Source organism: Calonectris borealis, chromosome 1, assembly GCF_964195595.1.
Source record: "Calonectris borealis chromosome 1, bCalBor7.hap1.2, whole genome shotgun sequence".
In the NCBI taxonomy this organism is placed as follows: Eukaryota; Metazoa; Chordata; class Aves; order Procellariiformes; family Procellariidae; genus Calonectris; species Calonectris borealis.
In genome coordinates, this window is record NC_134312.1 from 94,879,836 (window position 1) to 94,900,357 (window position 20,522).

General features: G+C 42.3%; 2 protein-coding genes across 2 annotated transcripts in view; one reads left to right on the forward strand and one right to left on the reverse strand.

The window, feature by feature from the left end:
- The window catches only part of TOMM70 (translocase of outer mitochondrial membrane 70), a 28,066-nt gene extending 21,817 nt beyond the window's left edge, over window positions 1-6,249 (reverse strand). The window contains exon 1 of the mRNA XM_075167919.1: window positions 5,949-6,249. Within this exon, the coding sequence (XP_075024020.1) occupies window positions 5,949-6,194 (246 nt within the window). The 5' untranslated portion in view covers window positions 6,195-6,249. The remainder of the gene's footprint in view (window positions 1-5,948) is intronic.
- A 2,804-nt stretch (window positions 6,250-9,053) lies between these two features.
- LNP1 (leukemia NUP98 fusion partner 1) lies at window positions 9,054-20,004 on the forward strand. The gene is made up of 3 exons (XM_075168009.1): window positions 9,054-9,294; window positions 16,182-16,427; window positions 18,531-20,004. The coding sequence occupies exons 1-3, from the start codon at window positions 9,145-9,147 to the stop codon at window positions 18,732-18,734; spliced, it is 600 nt and encodes a 199-aa protein (XP_075024110.1). The 5' UTR covers window positions 9,054-9,144; the 3' UTR covers window positions 18,735-20,004.
- Window positions 20,005-20,522: the final 518 nt, after the last annotated feature.

Consider the following 20,522-nt stretch of genomic DNA (forward strand, 5'->3'; position numbering starts at 1 on the left):
CTGATACAGCTCTGTATTATCAGTAAGCCCATTCTGATACAGACTTAGATGAAAAAATAAAGTCACTTAGCATCTCATACCCATGAAAAATGGATCCCACACAGACTGTATAGAAATTGTGCATTAAATATAACAAAATGTTTTATCTATGTCTTGAAGCCCAAATGGTGATAAAACACAATGACACGTTTTAAATTAAAGTCTTTTTTTTTTAAATAACAATGTTGATGAGATTTATTTTCTTAGCAATCATGAAACACTCTTACCATAGAAAACATTGCAGAAAATAGTGGATTAATTTACAGCTTTGGTATACAACTGATCAACTTATGGAACAAAACAAACAATACAGCTTTCTTTTAATTTTTTGTAATTTTTAAGAATATCTATAACAATTTTTTTTTTAAAAAAAAAAGCTTAGTAATTTCTGTTTAAGTTACATATTCAACTTAACTAACTGCAATATAACTTGATGAAGCCAAAACCACTAAAAGCTAAATCTCATGAGTCTCTTCTTTTGCTTTGATATGTTTTTGTTGGTGGTGGTGGTTTTTTTGCTGTTGTTGGAGGTTTTTTTGTGTTTTTTTTTTTAAAGATATTAAAGAATTCATGTAACATTATATGCTGCAATACCTTTTCATAATAGCACAAATAAGAATATGAAAATTAATTCTTAACATAAGATCAGTTTTTGAAAGAGTTTGTCAAGCCTTAGATTTAACCCTGACAAAATTTTTAAGCTGCTGCTTCTCAGCCCTCCAGTCCTTCTCAATTGCTACATTGAAGATGTACACAAATAAGAAACTGATTACGCAAGCAAACTTCATGTACCTCATGCACAAGTAATCAAAAAACCTCACACATTCTTCTTCCATTTTCTTGCAAATGTAATAATTCTAGACATTATTTTCCAATTTCACTGCTTCTCCTCACCTGACCCACTGCCATTCTATGTGGTGCACTGGACATTTTTTGTCCTTAAAGTAAAGGTCCATATAGTGCAAGAAAAACTCTCAGATGACTCTTTGTCATCTTCTAGTCAAAGAATCTGTGCAACAAGCAAACCAGCTCAACAAAATGAATGGAAGTTCATAATCAATTATCTGCCAAGGCAGTATAAACAAATAGCTCAGAAGTTATCTGCAGTTATATAAAAAATAACATCTTAGTACTTGGGACCACTTTCAGCAACTGTTCACTAACAAGTCTTAAAACAGTTTAAGCCAAAGGACACTTGTGTATTTGACAAGCACTCAGTTATCTAGGTAACTAAACAATCAGATTGCTAACCGTCTAAAGACTAGACAGCACTGACAAAAATTTCTTAACTGTTACTTTAGTCTCAGAAAATGTGCTTTCCTCACAAAATGTTCAGAAACTGCATGCAAACAACAGCAACTTAACAGCAAGAGACTGCCGGCTACAAGAATAATGAAGCTTAGTAATCCCCAGCAATGCCAATATGGCTAAACTAGCAGTTCAGAACTTTATATATTTGAGAGAGATTGTTTTTTAAAGCAGAACAAGAAATTTGCTGCCAGCCAATGACGCCAGTGACTCACAACAGAAGCACGAGCAGCGAGTTTCAGCATTTTCTTTTGGTTGAAAAAGATTTGCGTGAGCCCTTGTCTGACAGATGACATGGAGGGGGACTATTGTTTCAGAGCCATCTTAATTCATCAACTTGCAAAAAAAAAAAAAAGCCCTGGTCTAGACCTCATTTTTCCTCTCCAAGTGAGAGGACCTTGATGAGATCAGGTAGCAAAAAAAAAAGTGTTGTTTTCTGAATACCTGCTGTTACTGAATACCTATCTTTCCTCTTTTTTTGACTAACCTTCATCTTGAGTCGTCTCTCAGACCTATACTGAAAGGCATTAACCAAGTATAAATGGTCTTAAGATTCTCCTTAGCAGTAAAACCACTACAAGAAAAAGTATGTCCACATGAGCTTAAGATGTAAATTCAGAGCGCAAGCAAGGATGTATTATAGTTAGAAATAATTAAGCTCAAGTTCACAGTACAATTTGTCAGCATTCTCCATCAGTCACCTTCCTTTTAAATGAGTTTGTCATTCACACCTACCTCAAATAAGCAAGCTGCACATGAGCTGCCCAGAGTAGAACAATTGTTCTACTGCTATTATACACATGTTTAAGAGTTTTCTACACCTGTCCACTACAGCTGGCATGAAACGCAGAAGACTTACGGTGGGTCGATAGTGAGATTTATTAGGCAACAAGTGCACAGTACAACAGAAATTACTGCTTACATACTTTGCTTAGAGCAATTCAGAATAAGTATGGACATAAATATATCTAGACAAAGGGTTTTAATTCATTCATAAACCAACCTAATGTCACAGCAGTGAGATAGGCAACATTCAGCAATTGCTATTAAAACAGATACTGGAAAGAAGCCATACTAGTTGGCTGTTGATCCTGATATGTGGCACCACGCAAGCCAAGGAGATTGGCCATGTTCACGCACCACTGCACTCAAGGACTATAACCAGCTCAGAGGAAAATGTGCAAAGACAGTGAACTGCTGTGGACCCAAACAGCTTTGTCTGCAATACACAATGCCACACGGCTGACTAAACAATTCAAGAATCTCTGCTCAATGCTTCCTCACATACCAAACACACAGGGTTAGCCTATGAATTTGCTGAAAGAGTTAAGGGGTAAGATTTGGACTACCACAGGCTTGCAAAAGGATTGATTCAACTTGATTTCAACTTAAGGGGAAAAAAATACTGAAGCAACCAACACATTACCTCACCGACTAACCAGTGCTCACTCCTGTCAGACAAGGAGGGTATAAACTTGCTAAGAATTTGCTTGCTTATCATGGAATAAGTGAAAAAACATGAATCAACTGGGTATCAATTAATGCAATAAATGCAAAGCAGTTTAATTCTCAACATGTTTCAGTTATGCAACATTCACTACAAACTAAGAGAGCACATAAAAAACAACTGCTGATACTGAGTAACTATAACACATTCCATCTAAATTATATGAAATAATGACAGCTTCTATAATTAACAGATGCAATTTGACTTCCCCACCTTTGAGTCATCCATAGATGCAGTTTTACCATCGGCACTTAACTGGTCCAATAATACCAATTTACTGTACTGTTGAGGTGCTGTGCTTACAGGAGAAGGAATCTCAAAAGTAGTTCAGCTTTTCCCAATATAGCACCTATGCTAAGGGCTTCTGCCAACACAACGTCAGTCACAGATCACACACTTCACCGGTGCATCTATGCCAGGAGAATCCTCTAGTGCAGACACAGCCGGGGGAAAAAATGTGAGGCCTCTGCAGCAGGTAAAAGAAAAGCTTGAACTGCATGCAAAATAGTAAGAAGTCTGAATAAAGAACAATGAAGATTTTAGACCCTATATATTTTCAAAGAACAAACAAAAAAATTCAAGGTCGTGTCTTCAGACACAGTAAGCAGAGCATCAAATGGATACAAAAGCTGATTTAATGAAATGCACAAAAAAGTCTGAGTGCTAAGTTACATGTATGAGTAAAAGAATAGTTACATGACACACACATATACACAGCTGTTGGTAGCGCATTCGTTATTGACCTATGTGTTTTCTAAGAGACTTCCCTCTTGTGTTTAGACTGTGAAATTAATTACTGGCTCTCATTTGCTGTACAGATTTGTATTTCAAATCCGACCAACTTTAAAAAAAATACCCCACCACATTAGAAAGGCAGACCAATAAATGCAGATAGTTAAGAAGTAAAGCATCTTGCAACAGCTATATTTTCAATCAAGGGTCTTATCAGTAATATCCACACCATAATAAAATATGTGTGGAAACATGAAATCTACATGGCACCACCGCTTTGGATATGAGGAACAGCAAGACAATCCTCCCTACACACATAAAGCAGTCAAGGGAATCTGCAGCCACATTAATTTTCCTGTTGCAGCCATATTTTGACCAGCTAGACAATTATCTCATGTAATAAGGCAAACCTGATACCTTCTTCTACAGCTTTCCTAAATAGTAGCTCTCTTTTTTTTATAGTATAAGCAATGACATTCTTCAAGGAACTCTGGATCATACCACCCAACCATATACTTATTCTTAGGTGCATAGAGTCTTCCAGTAATTTAATTTGTGGAGCAATCTGAAAGAGCTAGACACACAATATTTTAAAACAAGTACTATATAAGTGCTTTAAATGTTTTAAGTGCTTGCTTCAAAACCACTTGATAGTATATTCTGCAATTCAGAAATACAATCAAGAAACCCAGAGTTAACATACTAACAGCAAAGTCACTGCAGCTACACAAAGATCACGAGTAGCCTGCACACCAGAGCTCACACATAGCAAGCACACTGCCATAAATATGCCAGATGCTGTTTGCAGCCACAAGCCAAAGTTACCACAGCAAACAGTCTGAATTTGTCCTCTGTACCCTACTTGCCCAGTACTGTTGCCCATGAAGTAACAAATCACTGCATTCAAGTAACTGCCTCCAGGTCCAGCATAGGTTTTGCAGTTCACCAGGCTTCCAGGAATGCCTGAGGGTACTTATGATTCACTACCTATGGAAGTTGCCACCCTCCTCACCACTCCTATGTGTTCTTGCCACTGCCCGCCCCCTCACGTAACATTAACCTTCATCACTGAAATAATCAAGGTTAAAACCAACCTTTTCCAACCTCCCAAAGTTGATTTTTTCTCTCCTGATCATTTCAGACAGGAAGTTTAAACGGTGGTCAGAGCATTTCAGGTGGTATACAAGAATGGGAGAAGAAAATGCAGGAATATTTTAATGGGATTTTCTTATCAAAGCCAATCAGTTTGCCAAATCCACCACTTTAAACATGCTTGTCAACTGTAACCTCACCTCAGTAATGCAACGTGACTGTCACGATATATCTGTGACTACAGATGTGCAGAAAGTGCATCTTAGCGGCATTTTTCCACATACAGATATACAAGAGAATCATGGATCTGACCTGGACTCTGATTTTCCATGCTGTCCTTCAATTTTTGTATAGACCGTTTTATCTGAAAATTCTCAAAATGGTAATTTACAACAGGATAAATGTAAGTTTTGAAAGCATCTCTCTTTAAGCAAACTCTACTCCGAAGTCTCAGTTGCTTGAACTGTATGGCTTTTGTATTTTCTTGGAAAATATTACATTTTAAAAAGATTTTGATTGTGTTTTCTTTCCATTCTGCTGTACCCAGCATCTCAGATTAATATACAAGCGATCACAGATTTCTTTTTCAAAATAGTATTCCTGGAAGCAACTCACTCATAGTTATTCTACCCCTCGGAAACAGAAGTACATTCACCTAACAGCAGCGCGTTGTCAGACCCATACTCACCTCGTTAATGCGTCCTTCGTGACAAGATTCGTTCAATAACACACTTTTCCAAGTACCAGTACCAGAACAAATGCACGCGCTCTGAACAAAGTACCACCAACCGCAGCAAGACGAGGGAAAAGCCGTGAACGTTAACGCCCGGTTACGAGCACTCTGCGGTTACACGGGCCGACCTCCCAGCTGTTCGACGCTGAGCATAAGAGGATGCCATCTGAGTGCACCCGCCGCAGCGTGGCTCCATCCCCTCACACGCGTCCTCCGGAGCCGGGACCGGGACTTTGACAGCCGCTTTTTGGACGGGTCCAGTGGCCTGCCCGGCCCCGTCTCCCGCAGACCAGAGGCCGGGCATCCCCCCTCCCCGCTCCAGGCGGCCCCGTCAGCAACTGAACACCCCCTGCCGCGGCCCGAGCCCACGAGCTCAGGCCCCGACACCCCGTGCCCAGCGGGGACGGCGGAGGCAAGCCCCGTCCCTGCCGTTAAAAGCGGCGCTTCCTCTCCCGCCTCCCACAGCGGCGGGGGCTAACGGCTGCCGCGCGCGCGGGGGGGAGGGGTCCGCGCCAACCGTCGCCGGCGCGCGCTCACCATCTCCTCGTGGCCGGGCCCATCGGGCTGCCCGCCGCCGCCGCAGGGCCCGGGGCTCGCCCGCCCCTCGGGGGTCTTCCGCTCGCTCGCGCCCTTGCCGCCGCGGCGGGCCGCCCGCCGCCCCCACAGGTAGAACGCCCCGGCGCCCAGCAGAATCGGAGCCCCCAGCACCAACGCCAGCTGCCAGCGGGACAGCCCCGTGCCGCCGCCGCCGCCCGCCGCCTCCACGGGCTTCGAGGCGGCCATGACGCGCTCACACCGCCGCCCGGGGGAGGGGAGGGAAGGGCTCACCGGACACCCAGGGCACGCCGGGAGGGCTCGGGTCGTGGCAAGCACTTCCGCCCGCCGCACCGCACCTCACCGCCCGGCCCGGCGACCTGCCGGCGGGGCGGCGCCACCTGCTGGAGCGGCGGTGTAGCCGCAGGATAGCCTCCCCCTCCCCCGCCAGCGGCGCCCCCGTGTGAGGGTGCCCCGGGGTGGGGTGTGCAAGGTACAGAGTCACTCCGGGTTTAAGTAAGTTATTAGCCCGGGCCTAAAGATTCTGAGTGTATCTTTAGGTCCGGATTAATTGTGTGCGGATGGAGTTTCTGGACTGCTAACATAGAGGACTGATGCAAAGTTTCTAGGACTTTGTACTGGAACATTTTGAAGCAAAATTATTCTTGTTATAAATGCCATTTTTCTTTTTTTTGTTTGTTATTAATTGAATCTGTCATAAAAATAATTTAATATGCAATACTGAAATTTTATATATGTTGTATATACTTATGCATTATATATATGTGTATCTATGCCTACTTAGCGTCCTTACCTGTAGGCAGAGGAAGCTCATGTTTCTGTCTCCATTTATTTCCCTGGAGCACTGAGCTGAGGATGAAGAGGAGTCCTCTTTGATACTTTTTTATACTCAGATAACACTAGTCATCTCATACCTAGAAATTTCACTGTAGGCAGGAGGGAAATGGAAGGAATATGTGTGAAGACACATATTGCACTGAAGAAAAAAAGGAGTGAAGATAAAAACAACAGTAAGATCACAAAGCAAATACCTCAGGAGCCCAACTAAAATTTGCCCTGCTGGACTATGAGTGCCTTGGTGCCTGGTAGTAAACAGTTTGAGCTGTGTCTCCCTTAATTTATGGATTATTACTATTTACATAAGCATATTTTGCCAAAGCTGTGGGACAGCCTCTCTCCCACTGTTCCCTGTCACCTGTCTCAGCACAGCAGAAGCGTTTCCTACTCCACACGACAGGCTGCAGTTCTGCCTCACATGTCAGAAAAGAAGAAACTTAAACCATAGAATAGAAAATTTGTATCAACAGGCCCATAGCTTCCTACCGGGACAGCCTAAATTCCACCCATGTGATGCTTCCTAGGAGCTAGCACAGGCCTTCAGATGTACCTTGCCCGTACAGATTGGTAGCCTCAAGGACGTAACTCAAATTCAGGCTGTCAGAATATGGCCAGGAGTGTTCTTCCCCACCTGGAGAATCAGCCTACACATCCTTTTTATTGCTTCAGGTGTCTTTTTACTGTACTGTTTTGTGGGTATTCCTCTCGCTCCTGTCCATCTGTGCCTCTGCCAAGAAAGAAGCCTGCTGCAGGTTTGGTTGTGTCTCCAAGCTCTGATATGCAACATCTGAGGATATGCCATCTGCACACCCAGGTACTCCCGGTGCTTGTATTAACCATGGTCTCGTCTGCCCTAGACAAGGTAAAATTCTGGCATATAGGCATCCATGACCAATTGGTCCCTTCACCCCTATTGTTCAGAACGAAGAGTCCTACATCAGAGTATTGTATTTAAACCTCACACCTACACTCACATGAATGAAACTGGAGTTTTGTTACTATATCTGCCTTGCTAAATAGACTGAGGACAAGGAGCAAGGTTTAATGCTGGACCGCTGATTCTCCATAATGCTAAATTGCCAGCAAGCTTTTGGCATAGTTCTGGCCAAGGCCATCTAGCATCTCCACAGCAATGCCTAGGCACCAGGAGAACCTCTAGGTACCTAGCACACACCAAGGACTGCTTCGATAGGAAGTTAGATTTGGGTCTCTTCCTCCTGTTCCAACACTATCCCAACAGGCTCTACAGCCTCAAAGCACTCCTCCGTGTTCTTCTGCCGTGTCCCAAGGCATGTAACACATCTTCCAGCTTCATACTACACAAACAACAGTTTTATGGGCCACAACAGAGTTTTCATGTTATTTCAGGTGTTTTCACATAAAAAAGACAGAAAAGTTACAACAAAGTATTACAGCCACAGTGCATTACGTACAGGCTCGAGGAGACCCACAGCACAAGCGCCATGTATGGAAGATGTGACCAGTCTAGCCACTTGGTCTCAGGGCCAGAAAACAGTCCCCAGCCCTGTTCTGTTTTGTGGTATAGACAGGGCCTATACAGCCTACACCCAGGGCTGGTGGTGAGGAACGAGACCTGTTTTTACTCTGTGTGCCTTCAAGTAAGGCAGGGCCTCCCATAACCCCAATATGGCAGATGAAATGGCTCTGGTGAAAAGCAGCTGATGCAAGTTCACGCTGGCTGTCACAACCCAAAAATGAACAAGCAGTTTCTTCAGGGAGGGCTTTCTTCTACCTAGGCAGACCACGTTTCCCGAACACCGAAGGAAGAGCAGAGACAACAGAAGTCAGGAGGGAGGCCGGCATGGGAAGAGCGGGCCATCTGTCCTCCCTCCCACAGAGCCAGTTAGGCCTCTGCAAGCAGCTGTGCCAGCTCCTGACCACCATCAATATGTCAATTCTGCTTCTCAAAATCACAATCTGCTTTGGGTTCGTGTACGCACCTCCCAGGCGTGTAACCGTGGGCAATTCTCCATTGGTATTGACAGCTGGGGCACTCAACAGCAACACACAGGGAACAGCCAACACATTTCCCTTCCCACCAGCCCCCTGCGGCAGAGTCATATTGGACATCGCTGTAATGGAAAGGTTAAAAGAAACCTTGTTGAAAAGAGATGAGAAAGGATTGACTTTATGTTTAGACAGTGCCTAGGGCTGCAGTGGGACGGATTTTGGGGGATGAAGAGCAGAAAGAGTGGTTGAAACTGTGTCTTCTCTTCCTCTTGTTGGCAGAACAGTTTGGGGCTATTGGCTTGCTGGTGGCATTTGACCTTGTTTTTCCTGGTCTGGTTGGGAGACCCCCCCAAGTTTGGAGCGTCTGTACATGGAATATGAAGAGGATGATGACATTTCCTTTGCAAAATGGATGAGCAGCTTCTGGGGCCACAACTTGATCGATGAGAATGAGAAAGAGGGTAGAGGCCACAAGAAACGTCAGACACGACCCTTTAGTGAAAGGAGAGCCTCCCTTCCGGTAAGAGCTGTGTGCAGTTTTCTCTCTCTGTCTGTGTGTGCGTAGTTTATGTGTAAATATAAGTGCTGTCCCCAGGGACATGGCCCTAGAGGTCTGTGAGGATGAGTATGGTACACCTTGCTGAGTAAGTTCAGCTCCCACTGGCAGCAGGTAGTTGCTTTTTGAACTTAGCTGCCTGCCAGGGTCAGGCCTCCGGTGCCTTTGGCACACAAGAAAACTGGCAAACTCCAACCTAAGCAATGACAGGACCAGAAATGTAAGGAGAAGGGTGTAATAACTGCCTAACTGTGTATTACAAAGTTGTTCTGCCTGCTAAGCATGACCTGGCAGAGATCAAAACATTTTGGAAACTGGCACACAAACATTGGCTTCAATGAGTCTGTTCTCACGCGTAAAACTACATAAGCCTGCATGTATTCACAGGATTTGGACCTAATGTTGCAACTGTACCGTCTCCAGGAAGTTGTACGCTTTACTCCCCGGGATTTAGCTGTTTGCAGGTATAACTTTTAGTTTAAGATAGAGGATGCAGTCCCTCCTTGTTGAAAACATATGACTGAAAATAAGGATGCGACACATAACGTTATACTGTGAAGTAAGATTTTAAGGGAGAAGCATGTTCTTTATTCCTAAACCAACAGAATAGTTGGGAAAGGGGTAGGGTTCACACACAGAGGTAGTTTTTTAAGGCAGCTCACAACTGTCTAACCAATTATCAAAATGAAGTTAAACTGAAAGCAGCTGCTCCCAGTCTGCTCTTTACTTGAAGGCGGTTGCTTTTATTTCAGCCCTAAAAAAATGTTTAGGTGGTCCAAGCCTGTCTCTTTTTTTCCAACTACATCAGTTGGCTTACCAAAGATATTATGTTTCCTTACAAACCATTTTTCATTTATATCCTTAGGTTACTATGGCTGCAACAAAGTAAATGCTACTCTATTGGGGAGAAACAGCTAATCTTTTCCAGACTTCTTTTTCTGCCATGCTATATTTTCACCTTGGAAGTTCTCCTCCACTGGAGCTGCCATGTTCTAAGCTGTGGGATTTTTCATTTTCAAAAAATTTGGCTAAGAAAAACAAAACAGACCAAAACCACCTCCCCCCTCTTTGAATTAATGGACAGGTTGGAGAGGTAACCTTCATTCATTAGTTTTGAACTGATCAGCCACATTTATTATTTACAGTTATATCTCACCCTGGTCACAGATTGCAAGACAGACTCTGAGCTAGAGCTGTGCTGATGGATTCCATCAGAATGCCTGAAAACAGAATGTTTGTTAATGTTTTTTTTAAATTAATTTTACTGTATTTTAATGTTGTCCTTCAGAGATCTACGCATATGTGATTTCTTTAGGCCCCAATACAGACCAAAGTGCAAGAATGTACTTTAAATCACTGTCTATTCAGCAAGCTGCTGAACACATCTTCGTGTATATTCGTGTGTGTATTTGTATGCGTACACATACGTACATTTCATTTGAAGCATGTTCTTATATTCGATTTGTTCAAAAGCAATTTAAATACTTAGCCAATAGCTATTCAAATACTTTGCTATAGTTACATCCCTGAATCAACACCTAGAACTTGGATTAAGTTAGCTGACAGAAGAAGACGACTGTGACTTTTGACATTACTGTTCAGCGAGCTAAAGTTATCCTGTACACTTAATTATGTCTGGCCTTTACATTAATGGTCCACACAAATTTGTCTTGCTCCAGTAGTATTATACAAGAGATATAAATTTCAACTGCTTCAAGTGCCAGAAATTGACTGGAGGAATGAGAAGGGAAGATTTGTTTGGAGATTTTATGATTCGGAGATAAATTTTGAGATGAAACTTTTTTATTTGGAAATCTCTGACTGGTTGGTAGTGAGGAGCGCTGAAACATGTTGTCTTAAACCAAATCCAGAAGTCAAACAAATGGGCACTAATAACTCCTTAGAAATACCTTCAGAAAGAACATCTCTTTGTTGAGAGCAACAACTTGCTATTGCACCTGAATGTGTGGTTTTTACACAGTTATTATAAATGATAAGTACTGTAAGATTCATTATTACAAATGATAACTACTGTAAGATTCAAAACACTTATCAGTGTTAGTTAAATATTATCTTCATTTTATCAGAACAGTGCTATTAATCAGGAGGATTAATAACTGAGGTCAGACTTTGTCTCTTCTGTAAGTTAATACCTCCACAGCAGATCAGAGTGTTCCCTTTCTTCTGTGTCAACGTCGTAAATGGAGACAACATCGCTGTCCTGATAAAAATCAAGTCAGCAGGTTCTGACTGACACAGCTGTTGGCAAAAGTTCCTTGTGCAGATACAATGGTACTGCCAAAACAGCACTGCCAGCACACTTTGTTTCGTATCCAGGGCTGGTGCATCAGTGAGAGTGCAGTCCTGCCCACATAAACTGCATCTGCATCAGGAGTGTTTTGGTATTACACAGCAAAATGCTAGCAGTATAGCACAAAAGGTGGTTTTGCACAATGCTGGAAATGGCTTTCAGCTCCAAATTGGTGTGTTGGTCTTTGTAGTTTTTCCTGTGCTGTAGAAAGACAAGCCACTGCTCTCACCTCAAACACAATGGTAAACTTCTGTGGCATTCTATAATGGTAAAATATGGATAAAGGTTGTAGAACAACTCCCAAACTAACAACAGTTTTCGTGATTTTTTTTCCCAATATCTTTCATTATTTTTTTCTGAGTATCTTAGTATACCTCACAAACATTACTGAGACGAGCTTCACAAAATGCTTTTGCCATTGTCATTCCCATTTTGCAGAGGGGAACACAAAATTATATTCATCCTTCACTGGGTCACTGGCAAGACAGGCTAAAACTTGCAACTCCACTCCCCTGAAAAGCATCAGAGTTGTATATGTTGCTGTGGGCCAACACTGAATGTGAAAACTGCCTGGGGAGAACCAAGTCATTTGTTTTCATCTCCTTTAGTTAACTTGTTCCCCTGGCAAACTTTAGACACTTTAACTCTGATACCCTTTTTGAAGTCTCCAGCTACGACTTTCCTTGACACATTCTAGTTATCCTCCACCATTTTGGCTCAGGACAGTTTACCTCCTAGACATTTTGTTGTGGGGAAAAGATAGGAGGCAAAGGAGCACTGATAAGAGCTTTACAACCCTATAAACGTATCCACCTTCAGGTAGACATTGCTGTTCACAGGAGAAAATCTGGTACAAAACAGTTGAGAGTGGGAGCAGAACAACTGACCGCTGTTGGAGTTACTAACATTTAATTTAATCTAAAGTCAGACTGAACATCTACCACAATATTGTTACTACAAATCAGTTGGAGTCTAGGCCAAAACATTTTTAAGGAATATATGCTTGGCTATAAGCTTGTCAGAAGGAAAGGAAACTGTGGGACAGCATCTGAATGCAGATGTTCCAAAATCCTAAAGTACTGGGGTCATTGTGTAAACTTCAGCAAACAATGAACACTCGTGCTGACACACTGGAGATTAATTTTCTTACTGACAGCTGTGCAAGCCCTCAGATCAAGCCCAAAAGATGGAAGCAATTATCTTGTCTCCAACAGATACTGAGAAAGAGAATAGGCATATTATATTGACATCAATTTTGTGAAGCATTTTTGTTTGTGTACTTTTTGTGTGTTTTAGATGGGCAATTAGCAAAAGATTAGCTGTTGTGTAAATAGATACATTGAGCATGACTGGCCTTTACACAAAGGCTCAAGCAGGAAAAGGGAGTACTAAAGGGAGTGAGAAACAACCCCTGAGAACATGCTCGGTGCTTCTGGCTTTCCCAGCACTGGCAAAATTTCCCCATTTTGATATAGGGGAGCATTTATCATTCTTCCTTCCCATGCCTTTTCCCATGTTTCATCTCCTCCCCACTTTTCCAGTTTAAGAGCTATTCAGGGTCAGATCCCAGGAGCCAGAGACCAAGGGGAGTTCACTAAAGAGGCACCAGGTGTAGGCACAAGGCAGCTGCTGGGGCGAGGACAGGAGCAGATACTGGGTCTGCGCTCAGAGACCTTTGGCAAGGGGTGACAGCAGCAACGGGTGGACACCAGAGTGTGCAGATACAGGGGCAATCTCTGTTGCCAGCAGCTGCTGAGACTTCAGGAGGGGAAGCATAAGTTAAAGCAGTCTTCAGCCGTTCTTATTTACAGTGTTACCAAGCAATCAATCTGGCACCAAATGTGTATTAAATGCACGAATTAAATGTAAGAAGCAGGAAGAAAGCCATGTGGATTTTATCTAAAGTCAGTGCCAGAACTGCTTCATTTCTGAGCTTCATTTTATGACTCTCTCAGTTCTCCACATAGTCAATCTTCAATAAAAGAAGACTAATGTCCTGTACTAGTTATAAGCCGCGAAATGTTCGTGCTTGAACAGTTGTGTTAAGGCTCCTGTCCTCTGCAGGGCTGTGTTCATAAGACAGCAACATGCTAACGTGAGTGAGCATGCTGTCCTTGTAGTTATGGTGGTATGTATCATGCAAAGGTGCTGTGAGAGGAGTCACAGTCACAGTAATATGATGACATAAATATGTATGTGTAGCTTTACCCTTAGTCCACTGAGGCAGATACACATTTCAGAGAAAGTCCTGTCCCTTTTCTGGACCATTGGTGCCATGTCAGTTTGTGAACTGCAGTCTTTTTGTTAAGGGCTTAACTATAATTCCATCTGTGAAGGGATATTAAAAGCAGCATCTTAGTAAAATAAAACACTTACAAATATTGGAAAATAGGATTGATAGAATACCATCCTCCATTTCAGCTGTCCTCCTGTTTTTTTTTTTTTTCCCAAACCCTCTAAGAACAAACACCAGTGATTTTTAGTGTGAGACAATTTTTATTTCCAGGAAACAATATATGTTGATGCGATTAAAATGACATAGAAGACATTTAGCTTGTTGAGTTTGACATGGCATGTGTACCCTCAAGCACAATGTGATTGCTTTGATGCTTTTTAAAATAACAATACAATATGACCTTACAGAAATTACAGCTGTATTGATTGGTTTGAAACCAAGGTAAAAATAGGATGGCAGAAATCATTACCACTACTCTCAGAGGCAGTCCACCATACTAGTTACTGAAGTAAGCTTATGTCTGGAAATGAAATGGAACCAGTACCGTATGATCTGAAAACCCTTTGGTATTAGGTCCTTCTGTCAGGTATAAGGCTTATGGAGAAGAACCAAGAGTTGCAGATGCCTGTGGAAATGGGAAGTATAGATTAGTAAATAGCAGGATATATAGCCCCAAGAAAATATATTCTCAGTTACCGCCAACAGCTGCATGTGGGAACTATAGTAATGAGGGAGACAAATCTACTTATACAGATCTGCAGCATTTTGCTGGAAGATGCATAACGCTGTCAGGTGTAGGTTTACTGGTGATTTAGCACCTTTCATCAAGCCTGTCTAATGTGATGTAGTCACAACCATATGGATGCATGGTCTCACTATTCAGAGAAAGGCTGCACAGGTCCCTGTTGTGCTGAAACATTTATAATAGCATTTGGGCCAGAGTAAATGCAAATGTATGCAGGAGATGTTTCAGGTCCCTTGCAGTCCAAGGTCTGTAGATTCATGTGGCCACTATAGCAAGTTGGTTTACCTTTCCACTGTTGTTAAAAAAACAAAGCAAAACAAAACAAAACAAAAATCCAAACCAAAAAACCCTACTCTGAGTGTAGGGTTTTCTCCTGGATTTTCTTAGAAAGCATTTCAGGATCTGTGAAATAGACCTTCAGTTGTTATAAACAATCACAGCTCCCCTGAAGCCAGCAGAGCTTCTTAGGGTTACTCAGTATCTGAAGGCTTAGCGCCAGGCTTATGCAAAACGTGTACGCATTCAAACACGTATGCAGCTGGGTGCCTGTAGTGCCATAACCTGACACCTGGGGGGTCTCATGTTTTGTACTTCACATCTCTCTCTCACAACTTTCACCACCTGCATCTTACCAGTGTTCAGCCCCTCACCCTGAAAAAACATCAACAGCTGGCAGGGTTTGGGGCATGCCTGGCTCTATGTGGTGGCCTTTTCACCCATCTCTTCTACAGGTCTGTCTACTTCTAAAACCACCAATACATGACTCCACAGGACACTACAGTTCTGTATCAGTTTAATCTCCTTTACAGACATTCAATTAAACACAATAGCTTTTATCTGCATGTCAGACATGGGAAAATTGAACCATACAGAAACTAAACAGCTATCTACTCCCTCCCCACTTTAGCCCTACAAATGTAATTGTAGGAAGCCTGTTTCCTACCATTTCTATGGTAGGGATGTGTCCCTCAATGCCCTGAAAGTGCTCCCTCATCAGTTCAGGACAAAGCAGAAAATTCAGACCTGGACAATAGAGAATCTTGCCCGCATGTAGGCCATGCTGCAAATTTGACACAGCTGGGCTAGAAATGGTCCCTGTCACACTCAGATGAACATCCGATAACACCTGGAGCACCTGTGGGTCAAACCCTGTATCTGGCTCTTCTGGCCACAAAAGGCTGGGTCTTTGCTTTATGAGAGCCCTGCCTAGAACCTGACACCAGATGTGAGGCCTGAGTTTTTGACGTTATGAAGGGTCCCAGTTTCTTTTAGTGTCAGTGAGTACTAGAAGAACCCAGCACACTTTACACTTGAAATGCTCATTTCGGTGCCAAAGCTTATATACTCAAAAACAGGAATAAAAGCAAATTCTGCTGCTGCCTCTGGAAAGCAAGCTCTTGGCAGTGTGATTCTCCTGCACATAAAAGGAAAGATACAGGAGTCTGGGCAAGGTCCTTCATTGTGCACCATTTTTGGGAGAGAGCTCTGTAACAGAGAGAATCTGCCCTGCGTGCTCTGCTTTAATATTCAATACTCAACAAAGACCTCTTATTTTGCAGGCCAGGCTTTCCTCACTCCATTCAACACGACTTCATGCCTCTAGCAAAGGCTCATCTTCAGGACATCTCAAGGGCTCCAAGGAATTTCAAGAAGACCAAGATGTCAAATGCCACTGCCACAGGAAGGCAAGCAGAACACCTTCAGCAGACAGCTCATGCCCAGAGACAAGATCAAACTCCATGCAGGAATTTGCAGAGTCCTTTGAAAAGCAATTGCATCTCAAAAGCAAACGCTCAGTTTCTTTGGTAGGTAACAACAAATAACAGCCTTAAGATCACTTCAAAAAAAAAAAAAAAACAACCAAACCAGCAAGCAGGCCAGCTTTATCCCAGGTGTAATTGCTGTGGCTTTGCTGGGGGAAGAGCAGAAATAAACTTGAATTAGAATTTCACAAATGATGTGGTCCTTACAGTAGCCCAAACAAGGCTAAAGTGGCAGTATTGTTAGTATGAGCATTCTTGATGTAGTGTTGCCATCTAGAATTATTAAAAAATGTGTATCCTCAAAATGAGACATCACACTGGCTGTGGCAATGTTTTCAGAGGTTTCTACGGCTATGCCAACAAAACATGACAATATAAAACCAGGTTTGCTTCACTTTTGCCGTAAGACCCAGCTCTCTTTCTCACTGCTGCTGACCTGGTTTAACCATATACGGTGTTATTTGTAAGATTGCCAGACATCGTGGTGTTTGAGAGGCTTCTCTTTCATCCCTTAGGAGTCCACCCATCTGCTTACTTCAATGTCACCACAGAGGTGCAGCAGCAGCCATTACTATAAGTGGCTGAACTTATTTTCACTGTAAGGGCATGCAGCCAGCAGGGGATTCTCCCCTCATTTCGTCCTTCTCTTCTCTCCATCATTCTGTCCTGAGGCATGAGCATTTTCTATATGGTTTGTGTTGATGACGTAGCCAATAACAACCTTTTTTCTATGACACCTTAACATATTTTTAATATTGTGATATATACTATCTAGTGTATCATACAATGGAAGGAAGGGTAATAAACTCTAACGCGCTTTTAAGTATCAGAAGAACACTATCAAATTCAGTCACCCTACTGAAAAAGCTGTGCTTGAATAACACTTGACATTAGCACCAAATAACAACAGAGGGAAGTATCTTTTTTTTTTAGTTTGTTGACACTAACAAATTTGTACAGAGAAGTAATTTTCAGCTCTCTTTGCAGACCTTCTGTACAGCAACAAGAGAGAAAAAAAATCTCTTTTTAATAAGCAGCATCGTTACATGATCGGTCCCACAGTTATAGTCCTTGCATGCCCAGTTCTCTAAGAATATGCAGAATTATGGTGATGACAACTCTGTTATGCAATTGTTAAGATTTTAAGTGCATTCTCTAATCTTCTTTTTCCCCTTTAGGAACTACTCAGAATTTATTTCATTTGGAACTTCACATTGCCTCATTTGCCAACCCTCACCAGTGGTTATCTGGTTTATCATTTACGATTTCTCAAAAGTGCCTATAGCTAGAAAGTCTGTGAGTGTGTAATAATTGTACAATAGGTATAGTGAGCATAATGCACTAAATATGGCTTCGGTTCCAGTTAAAAACATGGATTCTGGTACCCTTCTGTAATCCACACTGAGGTGTGCCAGGCTGTATTTTAATTTACCTTTCAAGTAGACCAAATTGTTGTCATTCCCTCAGTCACCATTGAAGGTTGGGAGGCGTGAAGGACTTCAGAACCTCGAAGAACTGAGTGATAGCTGTTACAGATCTGAAAGGAAATTTGGGAGTGGGCTTAAACTTGTAGCTTCAAGTGAAGTGTTTTTTTTGCGTTCAGAGCTCTGTGGGTGTGATTCAAATCACTCTTTACATGACTACACAGGTTAAAAGAAAAAAAAAATGAGGGAAAGGTAATCCCATTTCATCTCCTTCCCCGCATATTGCTTTTCTCTTATAAAAGTGGTTTTGAGGATGCTTCATGATTTTCAGCACTTGTTTTCAGTGAGGTCTTTGCAGCTAGCACTGAACAGCCTTTAGGCACATGAAGATGGATGATGTGAAAGGACAGAAGCATGGAGTCTGGGCTGAAATCTGAGAGTCTCTCCCTTCTCCCCTCCTTTCTCCTCTCCCCCTTCAGCCCTCCAGACAGGTGACCCTCCTACCACACATAGAGTATAATCAAAAGCATGTTACCTATTGCTGAGTTTTAGGATGACTGGCTGGGGCCTTGAATTTGAGCCCATCATGTTAAAGCTAACCTTGCTGAGGTAGGCAACTAGAATATTTTATTATAAATTACTAGTGAAATAAAATAATGAGATTTTGCTGTTCATGTGGGAGTCGCTTTTAATTCCATGCTATTTTTCTCCTGCCTTTTAGCAACCTGAAGGCACAAAGGAGAGGAAAGAAAGAGAGAGATTGCATTTGAGAAAAAGCAAGTCTCACAAGAGAATGGGAGAGAAATCAGAGCCAAAGAGAGAGCAGAAAGAAGATGAAGGTTCAGAAGTTGTACCTGCAAAACACAACGAACAGTTTCCTTCACAAGCAAGCATTGAGAAAGGATATTTATGCACAGGCAGCTAGAATGCATTGGGATAACAAATTTTAACACTCTCCCTGAAAAGCAGAGGGAGCATTCTTGTTTTGTTTTGACTAGAAGAGGCCTGTTAGCTAGAATAAACCCTGACCTGTAAAATAAAAGTAAAATTCAACGGCATAATTGACACCATGTTACTACCTTCCTGTCTGTACTTTTTCCATTAGGAATGTGACCCTTGTCATAGGAGGAGTGTGTCTGGAGCAAGATCCAAGTTAGCAATGAACCACTGTAAGAGGGTTTCAGGCAGATTTAGCATTGCAGCAGGACAGTGGTGGATGTGTTCATTTAAAAGGAGCGCATGTATTTATTACAGAACCGTGCAAAGTCATCCAAAGCCTTATGTTTCTCTTTTAATTGAAAACGGGCTTATTGGTAGGTTTGGGAAGGAAAAAGTATGCATAAACTGCCACCTGCTTCCTGGCCCTGACATTCACTTAGATTTGGCTTGGAAACAGCTATCTTTTTTCTTTTACATTCTCTCAACACGAAATTTACAGGAGTAATAGAAGAGAAGCCCCCGAGTTCTCTTCTACAACTTCCTGATGTCTCACCTCTCTCTGCTTTCCCTCACTGTCACTGGCAATATGACTCTTGTTTCTCTGGCATCCCCCAGACCTCTCCCATGTCCTCAGTCCCGTTTCCCCAATCACACAACTAGTTCTTTCTCCCAACTTTAACCTCATCATCTTGCCTCTTTTGTGGCCTTCCCCCTGTCCATTTACTACTTTATAGCCCCGACTCATAGCTACCAACGTCTTTTGCTACATCTCTAGTTTTGCCCCATCAAAATTTGAGCCTTGCTGAAAGTTCTCCAGTAAAAACAGAGATGTTCTGCCTCTCACACTTCCATAGAATGTCTTCAAGGGGTTTGCCACAGGTGATGGATCACAACCCTTTCCACTTTTTCCCTTTTCTAGAACTAGGGCCAAACCAAGGGAATGGGAACTGGCTCTGTCTATGGTAAGCAGGGCTTAGGAAAACTCTATTTCCTCTTGCTGAAGATCTGAACTCAGGTGTAAATCTCATCAACTGGAAGTAAGATTTCCTTCTATGCAGAGGAAATTGACCACCACATGCTCATAAACACATACAGAACCCCACAACTCCCCCATGCCCCCCTTCTTCAACATGGAAGTCTTCCCTGCAGAGAAGAACACTGACCCCTTTCGGAATAATTTCCCTAGGCCTAGTATAGAGAAAGCCTGCTTTGGATAGTACAGTTCAAGAAGAGTGAAGACTAATAAAGTCATGAGCAAAAGTGAAAGTCTTCTGGGTATTCTTCCTGTGATTTTCTGTAATTAACAAAGATCTTACTATGTTACTCTAGAGCCTTAATTTTGAATGTTCAACCTTTTAAAAGCTTAGGGCATCCTTAAAACTTTGTAACACTTATCTCCATTAAAGGATTGTTTTTCTTTTTAAGTAGGGCTCTGGTGGATATATAAGAAAGCAATCAAACCCTTGCTGATGCTTGTAAATTGCTTCTTGCCTGGTAACATATTATAAACTAATAAATCTGACTGAAAAATATTGTTCCTATGCATAGTTCCTGTCCTCCCCAATCCAGATTGGATTTTCACGACGTTCTTCTGTCAGCAAAAACTTCCATGCAGATGGCTTTCCTTTTATAGCCTTAATTTGAAGACTGCATTACAATAGACCTGGATAGAAAGGGACATGGCCAGCTATGCCTGAGTTCCTCAGATAAAACCTCTCACATACGCCCTTACATGTAGCAGCCTGCCCTCACATCTCACCAGAGCTGGTGCCAT

What these genes read in the sequence shown, in the direction of transcription:
- LNP1 (XM_075168009.1), top strand. Translation starts at nt 9,145, where the DNA reads ATGGAATATGAAGAGGATGATGACATTTCCTTTGCAAAATGGATGAGC. An exon ending in AAAGGAGAGCCTCCCTTCCG is followed by an intron (nt 9,295 to 16,181) that starts GTAAGAGCTGTG and finishes CTTATTTTGCAG; the next exon opens with GCCAGGCTTTCCTCACTCCA. An exon ending in GCAAACGCTCAGTTTCTTTG is followed by an intron (nt 16,428 to 18,530) that starts GTAGGTAACAAC and finishes CCTGCCTTTTAG; the next exon opens with CAACCTGAAGGCACAAAGGA.